The sequence below is a fragment of the Callospermophilus lateralis genome, chromosome 9, assembly GCF_048772815.1.
Source record: "Callospermophilus lateralis isolate mCalLat2 chromosome 9, mCalLat2.hap1, whole genome shotgun sequence".
Lineage (NCBI taxonomy): Eukaryota > Metazoa > Chordata > Mammalia > Rodentia > Sciuridae > Callospermophilus > Callospermophilus lateralis.
Genome location: NC_135313.1, coordinates 43,317,620 through 43,340,608, shown reverse-complemented (window position 1 = coordinate 43,340,608; position 22,989 = coordinate 43,317,620). Strand labels below are relative to the sequence as shown.

The 22,989-nt window shown below is 34.5% G+C and overlaps 1 protein-coding gene across 2 annotated transcripts in view; it reads right to left on the bottom strand.

The window, feature by feature from the left end:
• Hibch (3-hydroxyisobutyryl-CoA hydrolase) overlaps positions 1-22,989 on the bottom strand; it is an 87,989-nt gene that overhangs the window by 20,417 nt on the left and 44,583 nt on the right. For both annotated transcript variants that reach the window (XM_076866067.2, XM_076866068.2), the window contains exons 7-11: positions 11,407-11,485; positions 9,626-9,771; positions 6,538-6,624; positions 3,760-3,818; positions 2,937-3,018 (exon numbers count right to left, since the gene is read on the bottom strand). In XM_076866067.2, coding sequence (XP_076722182.2) covers positions 2,937-3,018; positions 3,760-3,818; positions 6,538-6,624; positions 9,626-9,771; positions 11,407-11,485 — 453 coding nt within the window. The remainder of the gene's footprint in view (positions 1-2,936; positions 3,019-3,759; positions 3,819-6,537; positions 6,625-9,625; positions 9,772-11,406; positions 11,486-22,989) is intronic.

Genomic DNA, 22,989 nt, shown 5'->3' with positions numbered 1-22,989 from the left:
AGAACCATTTGTTGAAAAGACCATCTTTCCCTCACTGAATTACCTGAGGACTTTAGAGTAGCCTTCACTCTAGTGTTAAATCAGGTGTGAGCTGTCTGACTGATAGGAAAGTGAATTCAACCCAGACCTGAATGAGCATTGTTCCTTATTCAGACCACTGCTTTCCTGTGACTCTTCCCTTGGTCTTGTGGAGTTTTACCTAAAACACATACAGATGAATATTCTGGAAATTCCTCCACAAAGAAAGCCAATAAAACCTTTTTTCCCTTCCCTCAGAGACATAGGTAGTTGTTTCATATATTTTGTCCAGTTTTCTACTTGTTTACAGCAGAAGAAAAGTTCCTTTCACAGTTAATTCTTCACGCATGAATGAAAGCCTACCACTTTATGTTGAAACAGTATATTTTATGAATAATTCTCAAAGTTTATAAAAAAGATGAATGAAACCTTCAAGTTGAATTTCTCTTTATAGTATTTTGCTCTTTTTAAAAATCTATGTTTGGGCTATCACTCTTAGTTTTCCTATCCCTTCTCCTTTTTTTGGTGCATAAATCCTTTAGAGTCGTCTCATAGCCCTGTATGCCAACTTCTTTGGGAACAAAATTGTGTATCATTTACTCTGGGTATTTTTAAACAAATACATAATCTCACATTGCTAACTAGAAAGAAGAATCACAAGTTATCTTGTTTTTAAAATTTGTTCTAATTAGTTACACATGACAGCAGAATGCATTTCGATTCATTGCACACAAATGGAACATAACTTTTCATTTCTCTGGTTGTACATGATGTAGATTCACACCATATGTGAAGTCAAGAGGAACTTATATGCCCTCTCTCTAAGCCTTCACACAATAGGCCATCCCCTATCAACAACAGAGAATACAATTAAATGAGTCAAAGATAACTGGTTTCCTTGGCCATTCACTCAGGACCATCTTCCTGGATATAAACAGAACCTATTGTTCCCTGTTCTTGTTTCTCTGACTTCTGGCCATGGACTTCATAGAGCCTAGCTCTCCTAAGGATTGGTTGTCCATTTAGATCTCCTTCCTTGGCTTAGTGTTCTTACCAAGGGCTTAAGGGTAGGAAGAAAAACTCCGATTTTCTTCTTTGTGTGCTCCTTTGTTTACACTGCAAATGGTACTTGAAAAACCTTCTTTATTTTGGAGAGCCTGGTAGTCTCATCATCAGAAATGGGAGATTCAAAAAGAAGAGGGAGTTTTGAGCTGGGGATTTAGCTCAATGGTAGAGTGCTTGGCCAAAAGAGGCAGGAGGGTGGGGCAAGGAGCCCTTTCAATAAGTCAACACAAAAAAACTCTGAAAACACAATTTAAAAAATGGCAGAAGACTTGAAATTTATCCAAAGAAAACATATATTTGTATATCAACAAATATATGGAAAGACATTTAAGAACACTAATCATTAGGAAAATTCAAATCAAAACTACAATGAGTGGGCTGGGGTTGTGGCTCAGCAGTAGAGCACTCGCCTAGCATGCGTAAGGCCCTGGGTTCGATCCTCAGCACCACATATAAATAAATAAAATAAAGGGTATTGTATCCAATTACAACTTAAAAGAAAAAACTACAATGAGCTATCATCTCATAAATATTAAGATTGGTAGCCATTGGGATTTCAAAAATAACAAGTGTTGGTGAGGATCTGGAGAAAATGGAGCCCTTATACTGTTGGTAGCAACATAAAATGAAACAGCTATATGGAAAATAGTACAGTTACTCCCTGAAACATTAAAAACAGAATTACCCTATAATCCATATGGGTACATATCCAAAAGATTAAAAACATGGCCTCAAAGAGAGACACCCATGTTCACAAGAGTATTGTTCACAATAGCCAAAAAATGTAAATAAAATGTAATATATCCATGCAATGCAGTGATATTCAGCCTTCAAAAAGAAGGAAATTCTGGCACCTGTCACTATATGGATGAAGCTTGAGGACAAAATTCCAAGTGATAAGGAATTCCAAAGGAAAAGTTCTATGTGATTTCAATTACATGAGCACTAAAATTCACAGAAGCTCAAAGTAGAGTGGGATTGTTGCCAGCAACCATAGGGAGAGTGAAAGTCAGAGTTGTTGTTTAATTCATCTAATAGAGTTTCAGTGGAGGTATGCCTGACCTCAGCCCCTAAAGACCCAGTTGTCTCACCTGACCTTGGGACACTGCCCCTCTTCATTGTATGGGAGGCAAAATTTTTTGTTCCCCAATAAAAGTGCACTCCCTAGCGTGTTCTCTCTCTCTTGCTAGCCTCTTCAGTAAACCTCGCTACTTTAATGGGTAGCTAGAGGCTGGTTTAAAGGTAATTAGAGTCTGTCTCTTTAATTCAAACTCCCTTAGGATTTCTCACATAGCCAAACCTTCACATATAAAGTCTGTGCTGGCTACAGGCTAAACTCAGTTGTGTACACATTTATATAAAAATAGCTTTTCTTCTATTATCAGTTATTCTATAGAAAAATCAGAGTCCTTAACTCAGAAATACTACTTAAGACTTAGCTATTATAAATAAATGTAATCTCTTACTAGTTTAAATAGGATCACATTTCCATTAAAACTCTTGCTTAAAAAATACTTCATATTAAACAGAATTCATCAATTAATATCATAATTTCAAAATATCATCAGGTGACTATTCGTCAGTGACCCAACCTTTATGATAAAAATCTTCCTAAAAACTCCCATAGGACAAGGGGGACTTCTTGGAAATGAAACAGGGTTACAAAAATCCCTATCTGTTACATTCAAAGGATATAATCCCAGCTTGACTTTGCCCTCAAGAGCAGGCCAATGTTTACTAGAACTGCTTCCCAGGCCTTAGGTTACGACCACCACAGACCACTGACACCCCTCAGAGAGACTTCCGCACTCTAAGACTTCACCATATCAGAGAAGAAAGAATCCAAAGATTACCTTCAACTGCTCCAGGGCAAAAGGTGAACCATCTTGCTGTAAATTTTCAATAATCTGTTCCACAGTGTTGGCTGAAAAACATCTAAAAAAAGGAAACATGTTTTCACCAATGTGCAAGTGATTTCCCATTTCCAGAATAACCAAGAATCTGAAAACAAGCTTCCCCCAGACCCATTACAATAATGAAGACTTTCTTAACCTATTTTATAGGATAACGAAACAGAATTATTACTCCCCTGGGTAAGGGTTTCACAGTCTACCATCATTAGTGCAAAACAAAATCTAAATCTTCTCTTTTCATTTGCTTTCTTACATCCATAGTACTTATATGTAAATAAATATTTCAACTAAAGAAAACCTGAAGCTTGTAAAATGAAGAGATGGATTTATTATTTTCCAATAGTTTTCTTCTTATTTCCTTAGGCCAGTCTGTCAATTTCTCAAATCTTTCAGACAGATTTCTCCTATAAAACCTTTTGCTGGATGCTTTAATAAGACCTTCAGAGAAGATGATTTTACAAAGATAAAAGATAAGTTAGTTCAATTATTATTTTCTAGCCTTTCTTCCCCAGTTTTTTTAAAAAAGGACTTTGAATTAAACTAAATTAGCATGGAAGATTAGTTAAATATAAATGATTATTTCCCTCTAAAAGAGATGGGCAAGAAGTTACTTTCAAATTTAAGTGAAAATAAAAGTACACACTACGCTATATGATCATAGAATTAAGTATACTGACAAATACAACGTAATTACAATGTTAGAAAATTCAATTTAATAGTTTTTCCAAAGGAATAAATATAATTAAGATGTCTTTTAAAGTACCTGTTTATTTTGTCCAGGTGTTCCTCAAGAATAAAAGACTTGTCTTGATCAATCTTGGACTGTTTGAAAAGAAATAATTTGAATTCAAAATTTTTTTAAATCCATAAAAATTACATTTTAATGATATACTTTGTGACAAATAATTACGTTCAGCCAAATTATATTTAACAAACTCAAATACCTACCATTATGTGCTCAAAATGCAGATGGTATGTTGCCGCAGTCTGGCTGGGCACAAATCAGGAGCCACTCAAGCAGGAACAAACTTTATTTCTGAACTCCACCAGCACATTCCACACACACTCCCCGGGAACTCTCCCAAACGCGCGCGCGCACACACACACACACACACACACACACACTCTCTCGGAACCTGGAGAACTCAACAGGAACTCCAAAGTAGGGGGGGGGGAGCTGATGCAGCAAGAGCCATCCTATTACCGGACAGTAAAGGTCTAATATACAATTGAATCAATCCAGCATCATCTTAATGGCTCCACTCTCAACCATTATTACTTCTGGCAAAATGCCAGGGGCCATTCCGACTTGGCTGTGGCTCTCAACAGTATGTTGTACTCTAGACTAGTTCTCGCTAGTGTTAAGGCAAAATGTTCTTATATTTTTACTTATATGTGATACATTTTCATTTAAATGTATCTGTGAGTTTAAGGATTTCAAGGGATCTGAGAGATCATCCTGCCAACTTTCTATCCAATCTGGAAATTCCTACTATATTACTGGTGTCCCTGCAGCTCTGACCTCCAGAAAAAGAAAAGAGTACTTATAAATTTGGTACTTTGGGTGGTTCTCACATATGTTCATTAAATTTCAATAGTTACTATTAAATAGATTCCTCTAAATTCAAAGTATTTTTACATTCATATACTTTTACCTAACTTATTTTCTTAGTTTCAAATCAATTTGGTCAAAATTCTGTCAACATTCTCATCTAAATCACTGACAAAAGTACTGAATAAATCCAAGATGACTTTCCTACAGACTAATACTTACACATTTAACAGAACTCTTTGGTAAGGCTTTTCAATCTCCACATACCATAATCCAATTCATGTTTACCCAATTTGATAAAGTGAAAGACTGTTAAGTGCTCTGACAAAAATGGATAGAATCCTCATAAGCTCTATAGTCACATTATTACATCAAGTACTCAGTGACCCTGTCAATCTGCACTTGAGTTCTTTATTTCTCGGTTACTTTTTGTACGGTTTCTCTCAATATTTCATCCTTTGTCTTCTCTGTAATAAATTCCTAATAATTACACATTGGCCTTCCCTTCTCTTTCTTTTCCACTCATTATCCTTTTCTTCCTCTTATCCTGGAGTTTTCTTCAATGTCAATTTTAATCTATCGGTTGTAGGGTTTTTCCATTTTTGCTATTGTATTTAACTTTCTTATTCTTGCCCTAGCAATACTTCTTTTTCTGTGAAGATCTGAAGTTAGGAAACTTTATATGTATATGCTGGTTCTCTAAGCCAACTGCAGCTATGGGTCTTCCCATTTAGTTACATTCCACCTCTTAAGAATACAGGAGGATCTCAACCACATCTGTCCTCGGAGTAAGATTCTACTCTGCTGCCATGCTATGTGAAGACAGTTGCTCTGGGTTATACAGAAGGAAGACTTCTAGAGTTCTGCTTTTAAAAACTTACAATTTAGCTGGGCATGGTGGTACATGCCTGTAACTCCAGCTCCTGGGAGTTGAGGCAGGAGAATTGGTAGTTTAAGCCCAGAGCCTGGGCAATATAGTGAAACATTTTATCTCAAAAACAAAATAACAACAAAAACAAACAAACAAAAAAACCTCTTGTTTTTCTTCCCCACTCCATGCTTTAATCTATTTTCTCTTTTCGGTGCTGGGGATTGAACTCAGGACCTTGAACATGTTAAGCAAAAACTTTTCCACTGAGTCACAGCCCTAGCCCTATAACCCAGTTTTCAGAGGGCCCTGATTCCTTGGAAAGGGTCTATACCAGGAATCAGCTGATTTCTTATTGTCTTTCCCACATTGAAGGATGATTTTAGCATTCTCAGGTATAACTACCCGAGCCTGCTGATTTCAAGCTCCCAGAATGTTGGGCTGGGGGTGTAGCTCAGTGGTAGAATATTTGCCTCGCATGTGTATGGCCCTGGGTTCAATTCCCACCAACACACACACACACACACACGCACACAAACACACAAAAAAAATCCTAGAATTCAAGCTCCTAGTACGTTGACATATCTTCCATTGTCTGCCTCTTCTGTTCCATCTGACTTTGTGGTTTTATGCCTTTTTTATTCCCCAATTATAATTTTAGTAGTTTTTTGGAAGAAGTATGTATTCAATAAGATGTGTAATTAGAGTTGCATAGTGCTTTTATACTTGGCTTTTACAAGAAAAATCAAGTTAGATAACTTAAGAATTAAACCGAACACGCAATATATTATTATAGATAGATATTTAGCAGCTCCATAAAACAGTGTGAACACTGAATCTCCATTACAGAAATGCCACACTGTGTTGTGAAAAGCCCTCAGAAGACACTGTACTGAGGTTCTCCAGCAGTGAGGAGAGGAGCTGTGCACAGTAAGAAGTCATCTTATCGGATGACTACTCTAACAACAAAGCACTGGTCCTCTCCCCAAGCTTTAAAGTAAAACAATCCCCAGTATATTTATTTACATCCACAAACTATACTATTTACCAACTGATAAGTTTTTAATCACTTCACTTTCCCCATAAATTAAAACCTAGGGTAAAAGCATTGAGAAGATCACCTGTGTATGGTAGGTTTCTAAGACATCTGCGACATTTTCCTTTGAAGGAGATTTCAATGCTACCAAATCTTCCTCTAACATGCTCACCTACGGGGGAAATAAAAAGATAAACATTTGAAACCCATAGAAACAGAAATGTTTTTTTAAAATTGACTTTCATTTTTTAAAAAATTTCTCTTTGTTAGAATCTTATCTTAAAATGCTCTCTTAAACTGAGTCATTCCCACACAGCAAAAGTTGCCTTAGCAGATAAGAGATGGAAGATACTAAGGAGCACTTGAAATGTGGCACAAGTCGAGTATCCCTAATCCAAAATCCAAAACACTTCTAGTCCCAAGCATTTCAGATAAAAGATACTCAACCTGTATTGTAATCAAAGATTTGATTTATAAATTTTATTTTAAATTAATTCTAAGTAAAATTAACACACTTAACTAGAGGCTACTGTCATCACTGCCACTTCTCCATCTAGTCATTCACATATTTATTCTACAACTAAATGAGACTTTTCTCTATTTCCAAAACATAGCTAATGTTTTCCTGGCCATGAGGTTGGTTTATTTTATTTATGTTTATCTACTCTATTTGCCTTTTTCTCATTTCTGTATTTCCTATAGATCCTAAGAATGGCTGTTTATCTGCTACAGGTATTATTATTAGGCAAGTTAACAGAGAAAAGCACTGCACATCAGTTTTCCCTCTTCTATCCTTAGCTAAGTTCTACTGTGATCAAGAATGTCCTTCCACAGTGGACAATGGAATGCCCATGGCTCAAGGGAAGGATGAAACAGCTGCTTACTCAATGTGACTGAAGATACCCACAACAGGAAGATCTGCAACTTCAACCAGATGAGATGGAAGGCCCTTATAACAGTGTACAGGAACAACCTTCAATTTCTTACACTTCACATACCTCATAGGATCCATAATGGACCAAGATCAAGGTTTACTAACATAAAAAATGGCACAGCCAATTTATAAAGTTAATAAAGGGAATTCTATTAGCAAGTAAATGATACATTTTTATGCTATCCAACTGGTTTATGTTAATGGCTGGTAGGTCAGAGAGGATGCATGACATTAAAGAATTATATTTTTTAACAGTCCTTAAACATTTGTAAAATAATCCAATGATTAATGCAATCTCTAGTATCAGTGCCCCAAATAGAATGTTATAAAGTAGACACATGGGTACAAGTGGGACATCCTGTGTAACACAAGAAATTCTCAGTGAAAATTCTGGTTAACTCTTAAAAAAAATAAATAAATACACAGAGAAAGTTGTGTTAAAATACTAACAGTTAAAATCTGAATGCTTACTGTATGTCAGTTATACAGCTAAGCATGAAACACAAATTTTCTAATTTAACTTTTATAACATTCCTTCCTCTAACTCCAAACACCTTTTTCTCAAGATCAGATATTCATTGAAGACCACATGCTTCCTGAGAAGTGGACTTCACTCTCTGGTTCCAAAGATGAAGTGCATTATCCAGAACAGATGGGGCAGTCAGTGTATTCCACCCACCCATATGGTTCAAATATATATAATATAAGTCAGGGTGAACCAAGTAAGGTAAAGTAGAATAAATCACAGGCCTTTTATTGAGAATTCTGGGACAAAATCACCTCAAATTAATTTGTTTAGGTTTGTTACATGTAACACAAAGAGTTTTGATTATTATGGAAATATTATCATCTCCCTTTTGCAGATGGAAAACCAGGAAACCAGAGAGGCTAAATTCAAGGTAGGTTTGAAACCAGAGAGGCTAAATTCAAGGTAGATTTTAAACTCAGTCTATTTGTATACTCTTTGCTACTATGCTATGCTATCCTAAGAAAATTGGCCACACTACTAGGAAAAAAAAAATGAAGATAAGTAACATGTATTCCTTGTACAAGACAGATATGTTTAAGAAAAGTCAAGACCAAGAGCTGGGGATGTAGCTCAGTGGTAGAGCAGTTGACTGGCATGTGTGAGGCCCTAGGTTCAATTCCCAATACATAATAAATAAATAGAGTAGAGGGGGTAGAGAGAGAAGAGGGGAGGGGGGGAGGGGGGGAGGGGGGGGAGGGGGGGGAGGGGGGATAGTAGAGGATAGGAAAGGCAGCAGAATACAACAGACACCAGAATGGCAATATGTAAATCAATGGTTGTGCAACTGATGTGATTCTGCAATCTGTATATGGGGTAAAAATGGGAGCTCATATCCCACTTGAATCAAAGTGTGAAATATGATATATCAAGAACTATGTAATGTTTTGAACAACCTACAATAAAAATTAATTAAAAAAAAATAAAAATAAATAAATAAATAGATAGAAGTCAAGATGATATTTTACAAATGCAATTATTTTAAATGCACTAGGGAAACTTACCACAACAGAATCTTTCAGAAATGTCTTCATAAAAGCCTATCTTTAAATTTAGATATCATATAATTAGATTTTCTTAACATAGTTTTTTTTAACATTCTATTTATTCATTAAAAAATATTCACTAAAGATGCCAGGCAAAACAGCCCTGAATCCAAGTATTATCATCTCCATTTTGCATGAGGAAATAGAATTGGAAACCTTAAGCACCTTCTCCAAGGTTGATGTTATGGTTTAGATATGAGGTATCTCCAAAAGCTAAGACAATTCAAGAATGTTCAGAGGTGAAATATTTAGATTATGAGAGTTAATCTTATGGAGTAACTGTAGGGAATTGGGGTATGGCTGGAGGAGATAGGTCATTGGAGGTGTGCCTTTGGGGTTGTCCCTGGTGAGCAAAGACCTCTCTTTGCTTCCTGGTTGCCATGTCTTGAGCTGGTTTCCTCTGCCATGCCCTTCTGCTGCAAAGTTCTGCCACTTCAGATCCAGAGGAATGGAATTGGTTGACTATAGATGGAACTCCTGAAACTGTGAGCCAAAATAAACCTTTCATTCTCTAAGTTCTTTTCAGGTCTTTTGGTCACAACAAAAAATCTAACTGAAACAGTTGCACAGCTAAAAGCAATAAATCAAAATTCACACCATGTCTACCAAAAACCTGTTATTTCAACCATTTATAGTACCTCCACATTCCATGTCAACATCCAATTACCTTTTCAGAATCTACAAAGTGTGTAGCAATTCCTACTCTGTATACATCTCTTCCTTTTAGTCTGAATCCTGTCAATGCCAGAAAGTAACCCAGTTTTCCTTGAAGTCTTGGCAAGAAATAACCTCCACCCACATCAGGGAACAGTCCTGGAATTAAAAATAAAGAGAAATAACAATGACTCAAATAAGAAGTGAATAAAACCTCCTTCCTTTAAGTCACATAGCCATTTCTCTGGAGTATAAATCTATACTACAAATATTATTAAACTAAATACCAAATTTAATCAATGTCACAAAGAACTTACTACAAGTTGTGATGATTGGGGTATTTTCAAAATCTTCATGTCTCATTTCTATAGAAGAAAGTATCGGATGATACTTGTTTTGTGTACTTGAAGTACTCAATAATTCTACCTAAATTTTCCTGTCATCAATTTACTTTCCTAAGAATCTCTGAAATAGATAAAAATTGGAAAAATATTCTTTCCAAATGATAAGCATAGGGGAAAAATACATAATCCAAGGGTTATTATGGGAAAATTAAACACCAACATTTAAATCATCTCTGAAACTTAATCAATTATCTAATATTCTAGATATTTAAAGACTAGTGCAATACCATTCATTCTATTAAACCATCAGTATGTAACTGATACTAATCACATGCATTTACTCTTTCCTTAGCCATCAGTATTTTTAAAATTCCCTCTCTACTTATAACAATTGGAAGTAGTATCTATACAATTAGTTACCAGTATACTATTTTGGGGGGTTTAAGAACTTCTTTAAACAACAGTGATGCCCTAGTTGTTTAATTCATACAGCTATTTCAAGGTTACTTAATGTAATGAAGTTGAGATAAAAACAAAACCTCAAAAATTCTTTCTAGTTCTACTTGACAAAGATTCCTATAATTAAGAGAATAAGCAGCATGCTACTGTACATAAAAATAAACTGAACTCCTAACCTTCCCCACTCCTATCATTACCCACCTCAGTAAAGGAAACAACCGTCCACCTTGATACCTTCTCTTAGCCTGGGTGATCTTTCTAAAACACGAATTTTGATCAGAGTATTTCTCATCTTAAAACCCTCTCACAGTTTCCTGATTGTCTTGGATAAGAACAATCATCTTTATCAAAATCCTTCAGGGCCCTTGACCACTTTTTATATCTCTTACTAGCCACTAAACTCCAGCCACTGTGGCCTTCTTACATTTGCCCAACATTCTGCTCCTCTTCTTGCCCAGAGACTCAATGGTATTCTGCCCAAGTGAAAGCACCCTCCCATCCTTAAACACATTCTTCCCTCCAGGATAATACACATACACACACATTCTCCCACTGGCTGCATCTTTCCAGTCTCCCTTGCTGGTTCTACTTCCTCTGCTTGACCTCTAAATATTGCAAAGCCTGGACCTGAAACTAGGCTACCTCCTCCTTACACAAGAATCCCTCAGAGCTCCAGAGTTTTCTCGGCAACTCTCTCCTCTGTGGTCCTCTCTTCTGGGAATTCTAGATGCCTTGGTCTCCTTGGCCTCTTAGCTTAACTTTCCCAAATGAAGGACCACACCAAGGCTGGAAACTCAAGGTATAAACCTGGAGTTACTGTGAGGTTTCTCTTGCTTACTTTCCTTTATAAAGTTGCTCATAATATTTCCAACCTTTCTTTGTTATATCTCACACAAGATTCCATTACTTCATTCCTTCAACAACAGTATAAGCTTAAGTGTTTCAAAGGAAGATGATTCTGAAAGTAATAATAAAAAAAATGATTTTTTACCTATTGCTGTTTCTGGCATTGAAAAAACAGACTTCTCAGTAGCCACTCGGAATTGTCCATGAACTGAGATACCAACTCCCTAGGGAAATAAGAAAAAAATTTTGGTTAAAAAATACCGTAAAAATTGAAAGCATAAACACAAATAATACAAAGCAAGTAAATTATATTCATAGGAATTTGTTCCAAGAAATAGGTTGGAGAGAAGACCCAAACCACACAATTTCAGATGAACTTACCAGACCAAAATAAAAAGGGAATCCCTGATATCTGAAACTAATTTGTTTTAACTTAGATGTTTTCAATCAGTAGTGTTTCATGTTCTTTTCCCCAATTCCCTCTCATTTCAAAACAAACGTGGCAAAGATGTAGTATTATAGAATACTGACTTTTCTCAGAACACCAAGTGTTGCTTATTAGTGGCACCATAATCCAAAAAGCACAACCAAGCTATTCTATCAAATTTCAGTGATTTTAAAAAGAACATTTAACACATTCTACTTACTTACTTATTTCATCAAATAAAATGAGCAACATCATTTTTCTCAGATAAACATTTAATGAGGACCAATTCAGATCTCAGATTTTTCAACCTAGACTCAAAGCCAGGAGATCCTGGAACAACATATACCAAGCTCTAAAAGACAATGGATGCTAACCAAGAATCTTATATCCAGAAAAATTAAGCTTCAAATTTGGCGATGAAATAAAAACCTTCCATGATAAACAAAATTTAAAAGAAATTACAGCAAGAAAGCCTGTACTACAGAAGATTCTTGGCAAAATATTCCACGAGAAGGAAATGAAAAACAATAATGAAAATCTGCAAAGGCAAGAACTACAATAAAAGAAAGCCAACCAAAGGAGAAACCAAGTCAAGCTAAATATCAAAAATAAACAAAATGACCAGTAATACAAATCATATCTCAATAATAACCCTAAATGTTAATGGCTTAAACTCCTCAATCAAAAGACATAGGCTGGTAGATTGGATTAAAAAAAAAAAAGACCCAATAATATGTTGCCTTCAGGAGACTCATCTCATAGGAAAAGACACCCACAGACTAAAGGTGAAAGCTTGGGATAAAATATACCATTCACATGGTCTACGTAAGCAAACAGGGGTTTCCATCTTCATATAAAATAGACTTCAAGTCAAAGTTAATCAAAAGGGATAAAGATGGTCATTTCATACTGCTTGAGGGAACCATACATCAACAAGGCATAACAGTTATAAATATATATGCCCCAACAATGGAACACCTATGTTCATCAATCAAACTCTTCTCAAGTTCAAGAGTCAAATAGATCACAACACAATAACTCTGGGAGATTTTAACATACCTCTTTCACCAATAGATAGTCTTCCAAACAAAAGCTAAACAAAGAAACTACAAAACTCAACAATATAATCAATAACTTAGACTTAACTGACATACATAGAGTATATTATCCATCAACGAGCAAATACACTTTCTTCTCAGCAGCACATGGATCCTTCTCTAAAACAGACCATATGGTATGCCACAAAGCAAATCTCAGTAAATACAAAAAAGTAGAGATACTACCCTGCATTCTATCAGACAATAATGGAATGAAATTAGAAATCAATGATAAAATAAAAAATAACTACTCCAACACCCGGAGACTAAAGAATACGCTATTGAATGAACAATGGGTTACAAAAGATATCAAGGAGAAGATTTAAAAAATTTTAGAGGTAAATGAGAACACTGATACAACATATCGAAATCTCTGGGACACTATGAAGGCACTTCTAGCAGGAAAGTTCATTGCATAAAGTTCATTCCTTAAAAGCAGAAAAAGTCAACAAATAAGTGACCTAACATTACATCTCAAAGCCCTAGAAAGAGAAGAAGAAATCAACCCCAAAAGCAGTAGGAGACAGAAAATAATTAAAATCAGAGCTGAAATCAATGAAATTGAAACAAAAGAAACAATTTTTAAAAATTGACAAAACACAAGTTGGTTCTTTGAAAAAATAAGTAAAATTGATAAAACATTAGCCATGCTAACTAAGAGAAGGAGGGAAAAAACTCAAATTACTAACATCCGTGATGAAAAAAGGAAATATTACAATGGCCACTACAGAAATACAGAAGATAATTAGAAATTATTTTGAAAATTTGTACTCCAATAAAATAGAAAATATCGAAAGCATCAACAAATTTCTAGAGGCATATGATATACCCAAACTCCATGATATACACAATTTAAACAGATCAATTTCAAGTAAGGAAATAGAGGATGCCATCAGAAGCCTACCAACCAAGAAAAGCCCAGGACCAGATGGATACAAAATTGAGTTCTACAAGACCTTTAAAGAAGAACTAATACCAATACTTCTCAAACTATTTCATGAAACAGAAAAAGAGGGAACACTTCCAAACATATTCTATAAAGCCAAAATATCATCCTGATTGCAAAACCAGAAACAAACATCAAAGAAAGAAAACTTCAGACCAATATCTCTAATGAATATAGATGCAAAAATTCACAATAAAATTCTGGCAAATCGAAAAAAAAAAAACAAAAACCTATTGCATCATGATCAAGTAGGGTTCATCCCAGGAATGCAAGGTTGGTTAAACATATAGAAATCAATAAATGCAATTCATCACATCAATAGACTCAAAGATAAGAAATCATATGATCATCTTAATAGACATTGAGAAAGCATTTGATAAAATACAGCATCCTTTCATGTTCAAAATGCTAGAAAAACTAGGGATAACAGGAGCATACCTCAACATTGTTAAGGCTATTTATGCTAAGCCCCAGGCCAACATCATTCTAAATGGAGAAATATTGAAAGCATTCCCTCTAAAAACTGGAACAAGACAGGGATGCCCTCTGTACACCACTTCTATTTAACATAGTTCTTGAAACACTGGCCAGAGCAATTAAACAGATGAAAGAAATTAAAGGAAATGGATAGGAAAAGAAGAACTCAAATTATCACTATTTGTAGACAATATGATTCTATACCTAGAAGACCCAAAACATTCCACCAGAAATCTACTAGAACTAATAAATGAATTCAGCAAAGAAGCTGAATATAAAATCAACACCCATAAATCAAAGCTATTTCTGTGCATCAGGGATAACTCCACTGAAAGTGAAATGAGGAAAACCACCTCATTTACAATAGCCTCAAAAAAATAAAATAAAATACTTGGAAATAAACTTAACAAAAGAGGTGAAAGACCTCTGCAATGAAAACTACAACATGCTAAAGAAAGAAATTAAAGAAGACTTTAGAAGATGGAAAGATCTATCTTGTTAGGCAGAATTAATAGTCAAAATGGCCATACTACCAAAAGCACTATAGAGATTCAATGTAACACCAATCAAAAATCCCAATGACATTCTTCATAGAAATAGATAGAGCAATCATGAAATTCATCTGGAAAAATAAGAGACCCAGAATAGCCAAAGCAATCCTTAGCCAAAAGAGTGTAGCCAGTGGCATTACTATTCCAGGCCTTTATTATAGAGCAATAGTAACAAAAACAACATGGTATTGGCACCAAAATAGACCTGTAGACCAATGGTACAGAATAGAGGACACAGAGTCTAACCCACCTAACTACAGTTAACTTATATTAGACAAAGGTGCCAAAAACAAACATTGGAGAAAAGATAGCCTCTTCAACAAATGGTGATGGGAAAATTGGAAATCCACATGTAACAAAATGAAATTAAACCCCTATCTCTCACCATGCACAAAACTCAACTCAAAGTGGATCAAGGACCTAGGAATTAAACCAGAGACCTTGCGCCTAATGGAAGAAAAAATAGGCCAAAATCTCCATCATGTCATATTAGGCCCCAACTTTCTTAATAAGACTCCTATACTGCAATAATTTAAACCAAGAATTGATAAATGGGATGAATTCAAATTAAAAAGCTTCTGCTCAGCAAAAAAATAATAAAAAAAACAATCAGTGAAGTGAACAGAGAGCCTACAGAATGGGAGCAAATCTTTACCATAATCACAGCAGATAGAGCACTAATCTCTAAGATATATAAAGAACCCAAAAATCTTAACACCAAAAAAGCAAATAACACAATCAATAACTGGGCCAAGAAACTGAACCAACACTTATCAGAAGAGGATATACAATCAATCAACAAACATGAAAAAATGTTCAACATCCTAGCAATTAGAGAAATACAAATCAAAACTACTCTAAGATTTTGTCTCACTCCAGTCAGAATGGCAGCTATCAAGAATACAAACAACAATAAGTGTTGGCGAGGATATGGGGGAAAAGGCACACTCATACATTGCTGGTGGGACTGCAAATTGGTGCAGCCAATCTGGAAAGCAGTATGGAGATTCCTTGGAAAACTTGGAATGGAAACACCAATTGATCCAGCTATCCCACTCCTTGGTTTATACCTAAAGGACTTAAACACTTAAATACTTGGGCAGGGAATGTGGCTCAAGCGGTAGCGTGCTTGCCTGGTATGCACGGGGCGCTGGGTTTGATCCTCAGCACCACATAAAAATAAAATAAAGATGTTGTGTCCACTGAAAACTAAAAAATAAATATTAAAAAATTCTCTCTCTTAAAAAAAAAACAAAAAACACACAGCATACTAGGGCTGGGGTTTTGGCTCAGTGGTAGTGCGCTTGCCTAGCATGCATGATGCACCGGGTTTCATTCTCAGCACCACATACAAATAAATAAAATAAGGTCCATCAACAACTAAAAAAATAAAAAAAAAAAAAACAGCATACTACAGGGAAACAGCCATATGGATGTTTATAGCAGCACAATTCACAATAGCTAAATTATAGAACTTAACCTAGATGCCCTTCAATAGAGGAATGGATAGGGAAACTTTGGTAAATATACACAATGGAATGAAACATTACTCAGCATTAAAAGAGAATAAAATCATGGCATTTGCAGGTAAATGGATAAAGTTGGCGAATATAATGCTAAGTGAAACAAGCCAATCCCAAAAACCTAAAGGCTGAATGTTTTCTTTGATATGAGGATGCTGACTCATAATGGTGATGGGGGGAGTATGGGAGGAATAGAAGAATTTTAGATAGGGCAAAGGGGAGGGAGGGGAAAGGAGCAGTCAAAGGGTACGGATGATGGTGGAATGAGTTACACATCATTACCCTAAGTACATGTATGAAGACAAAAATGGTATGAAAATACTTTACATACAATCAGTTACTTGAAAAATTGTGCTCTATATGTGTAAAATGAATTGAACTACATTCTGCCATCATGTATAACAAATTAGAACAATTTAAAAATACATTTAATGAGGCCAATTACAAAACTCTTAAAAATTTATTACTAAAAGATTCTACTGAAAGTCTATTTCAAACCTACTGAATGTCACAGAAAAAGGCAAAATGACAGATATTTGAATACCAAGCATATTTGTAACATGAAGCACACGTGATGACAAAGCATCCAAGTTTATGTTAGTTCCCATCATGGTAATTTCCCGTGGTACATACACTCTTTTCACATTATTTAGAACTTCTTTTATTGTTATATTTCTCAATTCTTTTTAATCAGTGTATCTTTGAAAATTGAAAGGGACTCATTTCTTTGATTCTTTTAATTTTTCATCAAAATTTCCTTATCTCCTTTGTTTTCAAATTCAGTTCAGCCATTTGTAAGTTCTTAAAAACTTTGTCTTTCATTACAAAATACTTAGAAACACACACAATTTTTTATAAACTTCATGTACCATATTCCAAGCTTAAAATTGAATAGATCATGTCCGTAAACACGGAAATGAATAAAATTCTTTATTTGCTACCTACAACGACCTTGGCTGTAAACATTTCTAGGTTATATCCATAATGTTAGATAATGATTGTGATTATTTATATTATAGGTACTGCATTAGGACATAGTCAACTGACAAGATAAACCCATATTAGATTGTATATACTTCAAAACTATAATAAAATCTTACGATTCTGGTAAAAAAAAATTAGTTACACTAATAATCTTTACTATTTTAAGGGCCTTTGCCTTATATTCTATTGTCTACTTTTATAATATTATAACTGAAATTTTATTCCTATTGAGGAACATGCTGCTAAGAACTTTAAAGAGAGACTGGATTAACAGTTTCAGACTATGTTCTATTGAGCTCCAGGACCCACAAGAGCTTCCCAGAAGGCAGATCTCCAGTTCTCACCTGGCTGACCTCTCCTTTTTTTAATTAACTTTGAATTTCACACATTATAGTTCTCAGTCCTAGTCTTGCCAGGCTTCCCTAGAGACACACAGCTATTATCAATTTGGTAAGTAACCTTTTAGACTTTTCTCCATGTATCTCGTATATCTGAATAAATGTGATATATTTGAATAAATCAGATATATATTTTACATATAATAATGTATATCATATGCAGAAGTGTGTATTACAAACTCCATTCCACAGCCTGCAAGGCTCTACGTAATCTGGCCCAAGCTACCTCTCTGACTTTAGCTTCCACAGCTCTTCCTGCTCTCATTCCACTAGCCACAGGGGTTCATGCCATTTCTCCATAATTTTAAGCTTTTACAATTTCAATAAATCATATAATTTTAAAGCAACAAAGACATACAAGAGAAGGCCACTGCATGCCCAATTACTGCCTTTTCTCTATGGAAATTGGCTCTGCCTAGAAACTTTTTTCCCTTCCCTCAGCATGGGCTATACAGAAGATGAACAATGGATTCAAGGGCAGCCAATGTAGACTTTTTTTAGAATTTGGAGGCCTGGGGAGAAAAGAGAGGGAAGTGAATTAGACAAGGTTCTTACTCTTAGGTATTTAAAAAGAAACACAGTGGGCAGTTGTCAGTTGATGACAGGCAAATATGCTAAAAGGTCTTTTGAAATTTGAGTTACAGAAGATATGAGAGACAAATAAAAGTTGAAATTATATGGGGTTGAAACCAAAAATCTGAGAAGGCTGAGGCTGTACAACACAGAAAACAAAGAAAACATATAAAAAGAAGCAGAGATGGTCAAAAGGAAAGAAAAATAGGCAAATACATTACTTAAATTTATACATGTCCACAGCTGAAGTCCTTTTGAAGAAGATAGGCTATGCTGTTGTGTCTTTAAATTCCCATATGCTCCCTCCTCGTGTACAGCATTCATATCACTAACACTGCACAAGTACTCACCCAAACTGAAACTCCACCAGGAGTTTTGCTGCCTTCTCACTTTTTTTTTTTTTTAATTTCCCACCACCACACTCCCTAGTCTCTCCATTTCCTAAACTGTAGAGGCACTTAAAATAGGGCTTTTTCTTGGGAAGGCAGGGGTAATATTTCACAGTATTAAATGATAAAGCAGGGTATTATGTATTATGTGCATATAAATTTTATGCATTTATAACATACCTAACTTTTTGATATTTCTATATTATGTGGTTCATATGAATTTTTTTCCAATTATCATAAATCTAAAAAAAAACTACATATAGGTGGACCCACAACAGTTCAAATGTGTGTTGTTCAAGGGTCAGTTGTATCTCATTGTGGTTTTAATTTATAATTCAAGAGTAGTACAGATAGCCATATTTACTAGCCATCTGGACATTCTCTTTGTGAAATGTCTATTCAAATCTTTCTATTTTTCTATTTTCCTTATCATGTATTCTGGATATGATTTCTTGTTAAATATATGTATTCAAATTTTTTTTTTCAGTTTATGGCTTGCCATTTCAATCTTTTGATGACTTGGAAGAGACAAAATTCTTAATTTTAACACAATATAATATTTTGGTTTTGCTTAAGGTGTATCTGGTGTATTATTTAAGTAATCCCCATATTTTACCATATTATCTTCTAAAATATTTACACTTTCATCTATCACATTTAGATCATCATGTAAAATATCTACATATACAGTTTGTTTCAGCTATTATTTAAAAGAAATATGTTCAAATCTTCTCAAGTGATTAAAGTTTTATTTCCCCTAGAAAGACTTTCCACTTTTTTTTAAAGATGAATCAATTCTAACGTTTAAAAATATCATACTGGTTGTTATTTCAGATAGAGACTACAGGGACAAACCCCAGCCTAAGTTTAGTACTAGTATCATGTTGTATGCTATGGAACTCATTCGGTTCACCTTAATATTCAGTTATAAACTGAGAATTTTACATAAATACTTATTATGTTTCTTTCTGTAGTTAATGATAGAAAATAAAATTATTTTCAGAGTCTAACCCACATTATACGATGAGGGTAAAAAGCTAAATACAGCTTTCAACAGATTCAGTCAAGTTCTATCTGCTAAAAGAGCAAAAATTGGAATTTAGGGTTTGCCAAACTAAGCCCCTAAAAGCTAAGCTCTTAGAATGAGGGGGGCCTGGAAACAGTGTTGAAGTCCAGCCTCAAAACCTCCCTAAGCTGACTAGATTAAAATTAGCTAGGATCACTGGTGTCTTTAACCTGAACACCTAGCAGAAACACAGGTAATAGAAAATAATGTCAACCTAGGGCTCAAAATTTTCTAAATTTTAAGCAACTAATTAGAAATAATTAAAAATAATCAGAAATATGAGGAAAGACTGTGACTAGAACCAAAGAGAAACAGTTAAAAAAAGAGAACAGTTTCACAGGACATTTGTTTGTTGGTTTGTTTGGTGGTTTGTTTATTGGTTTGTTTGAAACAGAAGATAAGGGAAGGGTCTACTAGGTTGGCCAGGCTGAAAGATGATCCTTCAAAAATACAAATATGTTATAAGTAACCAGGAATAAGCATTCACTTTTACATTCCAAATATTACTAGTCTAGACAAAAATCAATGTAATTTTTTAAAACTGATAATTATAAAACTATTTAACATTGAGTCAACCACCCATGATTTTATATTACTAAGATTAATCTTCCAACGCACAAACATAAACATGTGTAGACAATTTAATTTGGTGTATGAAAAATGAACAGATAATCAAGTAAGAAAACAACAGATAAAACAGAAAAGATAACCAGTTAAGAAAACAAACTCAAACATACAATTGCAAAGAATCATGGATTTTATTTCTAATCAGAAAGCATGAGTAAACTCCTGCCCAGAATAAATGCTGTATCATAATGGAGAGTATGTGATTCTTCTTTCACCATCACACATAATTATAAAGAATGCTTTGAAATGGGCATTTTTTGTTAGAAATTTCAATAGTTTTCTCACCATGTTTCCACTATGATATAGAGGTATCATAACTATAAAATAAATTTCATATCACATCTCTGGGACCACATGCATTAGACAGCAGACAGATCAGCAAGCTGAATAGTAAAAGTAGACTTTATAATGCTTCTCACACTAACACTGATATATTAATAGGTTAATGTTGCATATTGATGCATATTAATATATTGATTATGTAATAGTGATGTATTTTGATAAGCTAATATGCAGATATTAACATCATTTTTATCCTATCAGATACATATAATTCATACTATTTTTAGATACATATAATTCATGCTATTTCCATAATTTTAGATAGAAATAACACTCAATAACAACAAGTAATGGAAGAAAAAAAATAATATTAACAATCTACCATTCTTGAAAGCATAAGTTTACTTTAAATTTTAAAAAGCCAGGGAGTAGGCCTGGGGTTGTAGCTAAGTGGTAGAGCACTTGACTAGCACATGTGAAGCACTAGGTTCAATCCTCAGCACCACATAAAAATAATAAAATAAAGGTATCATATCCATCTACAACTAAACACATACACATACACACATGAACTTTGTATAACATACATTAAAACATAAATGTGAAGTAAATTCTAAAAATATATACCTCCTAGGTTTTAGCACATACACCAAATAGATGCATATTTATTTATGAGTTATGTGTGTCTTAGTCCATTTTCTATTTTAATTACAAAAACTTGTAATAATTCAAAGAATAAAAGTTTATCTGGCTTGTGGTTCTGGAGGCTAGAAGTACAAGAACACAATGTAGCATCTGCATAGCATATGGAAGGGATAGCCTACTGCATCATACAAGCCAGAAGGTAGTACACAGCAAGACAGCCATATACCCTAGCTTGGATATCACTTCCCTCTTTTTATAAAGCATTATGGGGGCCCCATCCTCATGACCTCAACTAATCCTAGTTCCTTCCCAAAGACTCTAAATGCAATTAATTGATGAACTGGGGATTAAGTTTCCAACACATGGACTTTTGAGAACATTCATATGTACATGTGTACAAACTGTAACATATGTACATGGGTCATCAGACTAATATCATATCTAAATAAATGACAAATGATATTTAATCAAAGTTTAAAAAGAAAAGTTCTAAGAAATCACATACTCAAACAAGAAGGATTATTATAATGGGTGTGCTCCTGATAGTTCTTTGATTCACTGAAGATTTTCAATAACTTGGTTTTACATATCATTTTGTTTCTACAGCAGCCAAAAAGCTACTCTCTGAGCTGCTTGCTGTTATACCTACACAATTCTCTGATCTGTGGTGTTGGGAGTTGGCCAAATGATAATCATACTTATTTTCTATCTGTTTATAATAGTTGTACTAGAATATACTTTAAATATCAATGTATAGGACTGGGGTTGTAGCTCAGTGGTAGAGCACTTTCCTAGCACATGTGAGATACTTGGTTCAATCCCCAACACCACATATAAATAAATAAAGGTCCAACCACAACTAAAACAATATTTTTTAAAAAATCAAAGTATGGGCTGGGGATATGGCTCAAGCGGTAGCACACTCGCCTGGCATGCGTGCGGCCCGGGTTCGATCCTCAGCACCACATATGAACAAAGATGCTGTGTCCGCCAAAAACTAAAAAAAAATAAATATTAAAAAAATTCTCTCTCTCTCTCTCTCTCAAATCAATGTATAAGCTGATATGACTATAATAATAAAGAATTGTGAAAAACAAATTAAATATTTTGGAAAAATATGAAAAAGCTAAGTCACTATAATTTGATGTAAGGCAAATACAGCAATTATTTCAAGTTACTATTCTCTGTAATAATACTGGTATTATTATTCTGAAACTATATACATTACAATAAAGCAAATTTATAACAATGTTAATGTCATTTTAAGAAGACTTTCAACATAAGAAGTTATAATATCAAAGAAGTAAAAACCTAAATCTGAATAGGAAATATTGAACTCAGGGTCTATTTTCTCTTAAAAAATAAAATATATAACCATAGTTCTCTTTATTGAAAAGCCTAGAAACAATTACCAATCACTATTGCCCAACAGATTGTGACTGATAACTACTGTTTTCTAATAATCACGACAGCCTTGGAGAAACAGTTGGTTGGTTTTTTTGTTTTGTTTTGTTTTGTTTTTAAGGGGTCTGGGAAAGAAATATACAAAATGAGTCTGGAACATGTTTTTTACCACTAGAAAAATGATGAAAGGTCTGAGGCACAGGAAGGCTCCCTACCCAAGGATCAAACTCTGTCATACAAGGTAGGCAAGCAAGTGCTCTACCACTCAGCTGCACCCTAGACCATGAAGGCTTCCACTACAAGTCTATACTTTTCTGGTTTGTCTCTATCTTCCTGATC